Source organism: Adiantum capillus-veneris, chromosome 8, assembly GCF_014529385.1.
Source record: "Adiantum capillus-veneris isolate H3 chromosome 8, ASM1452938v2, whole genome shotgun sequence".
In the NCBI taxonomy this organism is placed as follows: domain Eukaryota; kingdom Viridiplantae; phylum Streptophyta; class Polypodiopsida; order Polypodiales; family Pteridaceae; genus Adiantum; species Adiantum capillus-veneris.
The window spans coordinates 11,026,222-11,032,121 of record NC_140938.1 but is presented as its reverse complement, the minus strand read 5'-3'; the positions used below and the strand labels follow the sequence as shown (position 1 = coordinate 11,032,121).

The window sequence follows — 5,900 nt, the reverse complement described above, 5'->3', positions numbered from 1 at the left end:
GATGCACGCATAGGTGATTGCATCTGAAGAGAGGTGCAACTGGAAAGAGGCCCTCGCATCGCATCAGCTGAAAACAGCCTAGAGCTTTCTGGCATGTTCTCGTTTGCGCACATACCTGTTTCTGAATAGCTTGTGACTGACGAGCACTCTCATCATAAATTCTCTCACCCATGTCAACATATTACGAAGTCTTTCAAGATGCTAGCATAGATGCTTGCTAGCATAGATGCTTGCTTCCATAGATGATTGCATTGGAGAAAGGCCCTCTGCTTGCATATGCTTAGAATAGCCTTGACGAGCTTCCTTGCCGACATCCTGCATCGATTCGAAGTGATTACCCATCTTGTGGTTTTTCTGTGAAGGTACCAAGAAAGAAGAAAGGAAGCCAATCCCCTTTTTTGCACTGAAAGGCTGTAATTTTGACAATTTCTCAGTTTGCGATGAGAAAGACGCCAGAGGGCCGAAATTGTAGTTTAGAGCATGAATAGCTCAATAGCTGCACGTCTTGACAAGGCGACTGATGAAGGTCATAAAAAAAGAGAGCAAGCACTTGCCATTGGATGGTCAATGCCATTCTAGATATGAAGCTCCTCAGCCACATTTTGTGCTTTCTCAAGCGTACCACATTTGACATACATATCGACCTAGACAATACTGCCAAGCACGACATCTTTCTTTAATAGCCTCCGACTCACAATATACTTCTGAGTTTTTGTGTCCATATGAGCATCTTGTGTAGAGCCACATGCCTTCAAGGTACGTGCAAAGGTAATTGCATATGGAGAGAGACCCTCGCTTTGCATACTTATCGACCAAGACAGTGCCAAGCACGACATCTTTTCTCAACAGTCGAAGCGTGCAGAAGGGCTACTCAAGGGGAGATGAAAATCGGCGCAGCTTTTCGCAAGAGGTTGTGACTCGTTTTTTTTAGCACCGTAAAGCGTTGTTTTTACAGTAGCTTTGATGCGCTGCAGCCACGTGGGCTGCTGAGGGGCCAAGGACGGGAAAATTGACACTTCTCTAATGAAGTAAGGATGACGCAGTATTTGTGATGTTTGAGTACTTCAGGGACTGGATCACCCAACGAGGATAACACACAAGCTCTTTTGCAACTTCCACTTCGTCGAGAACATGATCCGGTCCAAAGACAGGATCAGTACAAGGCAACTCATCAGGACCGTTGTTGTCATCTTCAAGAACATTATCCTCCTCCAAGACAACAAACGCATCATCGGGTGGAGTTTGAGAAGGACGTAAATGGCGGAAGGTTGAAATAGAGAGGGTGTCGGAAGGTCCAGGGGGAGTCTGAAAGACCGTCACATGGTCTGGTACATCAGGAACCATAGAAACATGAGGAGAGACCCCCTGTAAAGCTTATTCGAGAGCCCTCTCTAACACTAAAGACTTCTCAAAGATTACATCACGCTATGCTCACTCTTCTAGGGCGTCGGATCGTAAAGACGATACGACGCGGAAACAAAATTGTATCCCACATGAATCAACTTGCGGGATTTCACATCAAACTTTGATCTATCCTTCTTTGGGAGATTGATGGTTTCTGGCCCAAGTAGGCCTCACAGGGAGTCAATGGGGAACTACGGAAGTAGGAGCGCGGTTTTGCCCAAAGTAGGCCTCACAGGGAGTCGAATGGGGAACTACAGAAGTCGGAGCGTGGTTAAGAATATGAACTGAAGTAGCTACATCTTCTGCCCACAGGAAGCATGGCAGATCTCTATGCTCTAGCATGGTTTGTCCCATTTCCACAACAATTAGGTTCCTCTGCTCAACCTCCCCATTTTCTGATGGAGTGCCAACATTGGAAAGCTCGCGGCAGATCCCAAACCCCGCACAATAATCAACAAACTGTTGCGACATAGATTGTGAGCCGTGATCGAAATGGACGGCCTTCACATGATGTCTTGATTCTTTTTCTACGTGTGCCTTCCAACAAATGGATGTGGAAATCGCTTCTGACTCATGAGTAAGAAAGTATACCCACAGAAACCTGCTGTAGTTGTCGAGGATGAGCATAAAATACTTGAGGCCTTTAGTGAGTCCAAGGACATAGGACCGCACATATCCGTATGTGCCAACTCCAACGGTTGAGTTGCTCTTCTGAAAGCTACCTTCGAGAAAGCCTCCCTATGCTGCTTCTCTCGGATGCGTGGAACGTATTGTCCATGAGGAAGTTGAACTTTTTGCAAGCCCTCCACCAACTGCTGAGTGAAGGCACGCCTAAAAGCATCTGCATGTAGATGTCCATAGCAAGAGTTCCATATAGATCACCTACATCGCTGGTGATTATCTGAGAGGGCATGTAGCTTGTACAAGCCACCCAAAGACAAGCCCCCTGTCCTGTCTCCTTATCCCAGATTGATACGGTATCTTCGTCAACCGGTTTTAGCTTTTATTCTGCTTCGGGTCTTTTAACGGCACTGTGTTTTTAGAGCTTCGGCGCTTTTGACAGCACTGTAAAGCTCTAAAATAAACCACATTTTTAGCTTTTGAGGGGCCAGAGCCACGTGGGCTCTTGAGGGGCCAAGGAGCGGAAACTGGACACTACGCTAATGAAGTAACAAGGCACAAGTAGTCCTAGACCAATCCTCTGAGTGTTGCTTGCTACTGTTTTGTTTCCTTTGCTTTTCATGCTGCACATTTCACACTTGATAACTTAGCGCATCCAATATTTTATGTCCAAGAGACTTTCAATATCCTAAATCAACCTTAGCTTGAGATGCTTAAGAAATCTCCATTGTATTGTCAAGCAAAAAATTTCCCATGATGTCGTGTGCCAAGGATTCTCCACTTGCCGAAATTAATTGTACCGAAATCAAATGAGCCAAGATTTCTCCATGACGAAATTCTTGGATCCAAAATTTCTCTTGTTGCCGTAAAAAGAACATGACATTCAACCTCTCCAAACCCGCACATCCTCCGGTATGTGCCAATACATCCTTAGACTCTGCATCTTCTCCACCCCCTATGAATATGAACATCCTCCACCATTTCCACATCCTCTATCTCTGCATATTCTAGCTATTGATCCACATCCTCCTCTAGGATCATATGGATAACTCAAAAACTTGGTATGTACTGAGCACAAACATCTGATCCGCAAAGAACCCGTGGATCAAACGGATAATTAACATGTCTTCACTCAGAACTCATGGAACCCTTAGATTCACTTAGAACCCTTGGAACCCTTTGAAGCTCATTGCATCCTTCATCTTGTTCTAAATCATAAGATAACCATCATGTTTACCCATCTCCACAGCATCTGTAGATCCCTTTGTACGTCTTCTGCAAGGAAGTTTGAATCTGCACCACCGTTCTAAAGAGAATCCTCTACACAACCGTTCTCATCACCCAAAGTGTCTTAAAAGCTAATATCTAATACTCCCAAATGATTTTCTCATGTTAAACTGACCATTTAATATGGGGAAGTACCAGGGGAGTAAAAGCTAGTATATTGGTAAGGCTTCCAGACTGGTCTCTGTCAGGGATCCAAAGGAGGAAAAATAGGGATCCAAAGGGGGACAGCTTGCAAAAGAGCAATATGCTTCAATGGGGTTTAAAATACCTAAGGTTCAGCTCCATTAAGACTTCCATAGGCTAAGGTTCCAAAAATTAACTCTTTTATCCAATGGCCAAAGCAAGGGGAAATTGGATGGTCATGGGAAGACTAAAAGTCTTCCGACATCCCTAGAAAGGAGGGGGTGATCCCTTATTGTAGGGGATGAGAGAGAAACACACACACTCCAAGGCTCCCCCTTTACACAAAGGGAATACTGGACACATGTCAGGCTCCTAGGCTAGTTGCCCCAACCTCCCCTCAAATCCTATTGGATGGCCTTTGTGGTGGACCAATGAGAAACATGCTAGAGTAAAATTAGTATAATCAAATAAAAAATGCTTGATAAAAGAACTAATAGAAATTAAGCTCCTTAGAAGACTACTGGACAGTCTACCAAGGGGTCCAATGAGCATTCAGTAGCCCAATGGTTTTCTTGATTCTTGTTGGCCAGAAGACTAAAAGGTCCAATGAGAGTTAATTGAATTATTTAATCACCTAAAGCTCTCACAAAAGGGGAAAGGGGAACACATGTCACAAGGCTAGAAATTATGCTTCTAAATTGTCATTGGCTAAGCTTTGCAGGAGCCAATAGGATGCCAGCATGAGCAAATAGCAAGAAGGGTCGACCAAGAAAAGGCTGCATTTTACTCTTACTCATTGCCACACACACACACACACACAACTCATGTGTGCAAGAAGAACTCCATTTCCTTCTCCAAACATTGAGAAGTAGAGGCCTACACCAACAACTCTTGGCTATGGAATGCAAATCCAACCAATAGCCAAGCTTCAATGGCATGCTCCTCTCCTCTACCATGCTAATCACTAATCTAAGCTATGCTATTAGAGTGATTATGTGAGGACAATACTTCTTTCTCGTAGATACCTCTTCTTCCTCTCTGTAGATGGCGGAGACAGTCTCATTAGGTGGGAACCGGCTCTTGTGAGCCGAACAGCGGACCAGTCAGTAATTACCACGGCAGTTACCACAATAACTCCAAAGGCCTATAAATAGGACCCGTTACATTGTAATCGGGTTGGCATTTGTCGACTGTACTTTTGCTTACCTTTTGACTCATAATCCTTAGTTCTTGAGTTGTTCCTGAGCTAGATTATCTTACATTTGTAATCTTTCATCCGTAATCCTTAATATAGCAGTCCAATGTACTTCAGCCATACATACCTTGTACTCATTCTCTCTGAATCTGAACATTATTTCCAATACTTCAGCCTGTTTCTCATTTCAGCAGATGTATTCTAGTTCAGTTTCTATCTTCTTTTCCAGTACTACTGTCTGAGCTAACACATCACCATTAGCTGTAAACTTCTAACACTGGAATCAGCTATCTAAAGAGATCAACTCCAATTCCATTTTGGCGATCACGGTGGCTAGAGCTGTTGCTCGTTGACCAAAAAACTCATCTCCCAGTTTGACGTTTTTAGCTGCAATAATGGCACCAAAACCCAAGTGTGGCCGGAAACCATCCTACCGCGTTGACCTTGGCCTTGAGGAGTCAGAAAGAGACTTTGACCCCAAGCATGAGCTAGTGACTGACACTGAGCCTCACGAGGAGCACAATCATGCTGATGAGGCACAGGACTCGCAGCATTCTGGTCAGTCCAGACGCAGAAGGGCAGAAAGGGAAGTATGCAGGGCTAATAGTTCTCAGTCCAGACAGGGGGACGAGGGAGCCAAACTCAGTAAAGGAAGTCGTCATACTTCTAGTAGACAAGCTGGGGAGGACAGAGAAACTGAGACGGAGGAATCTATTAACTGGGATGCAGACACAGACAATTGTAAGAACGCTCCAAAAAGGCATCAAGACCCCAAGATGAGAAGAGGAACGAATGACGTTGAGCGGTATGATTACACATCCTCGTTGAAAATCTCTTTTCCCGTGTTCAAAGGGGGCAAGAAGGATGACCCGTATGTTCATATCCAAGCCTTTTAGTAGTATGCCAAGCTGAAAAATAGATGGCCCAGCAAATCGCTAAGATTAGACAGACCAGACAACCGGTGAGAAGAATGGAGACTTGGTGTTCAAAGTGTAAATCTAAGGACCATCTTTTCAATGAGTGCCCACAGTGTACTTATTATAAAGCCTATGGCCATCTATGGAATAACTGTGGTATTAGGATTCATCATTTCAAAAAGGGCAAAGATTTGTCAGTAGTGGCATTTACAAATGCCGAACCAGTAAGAGTGGAAACTACCAATGCTTCTCAGGAGGAGAAACCAGGTACCAGTGGTACTGGTACAGGGCGCGGCGGATACCAAGGGGGTACTTGCCGGGACCGGGGGAGTGGTAATTTCCAGAACCGAATC

General features: G+C 44.5%; 1 protein-coding gene across 1 annotated transcript; it reads right to left on the bottom strand.

Annotated features, from left to right (window-relative positions):
• Positions 1-1,020: 1,020 nt before the first annotated feature.
• On the bottom strand, positions 1,021-1,344 carry LOC147451666 (uncharacterized). Its single transcript, XM_086518793.1, has one exon. It carries the CDS (start codon positions 1,342-1,344, stop codon positions 1,021-1,023), a length of 324 nt encoding a protein of 107 aa, XP_086374919.1.
• Between the last annotated feature and the right edge of the window lie 4,556 nt (positions 1,345-5,900).

Excerpts from the sequence above, each read along its gene's own strand:
- LOC147451666 (XM_086518793.1), bottom strand. The coding sequence starts at position 1,344 with ATGGTTCCTGATGTACCAGACCATGTGACGGTCTTTCAGACTCCCCCT.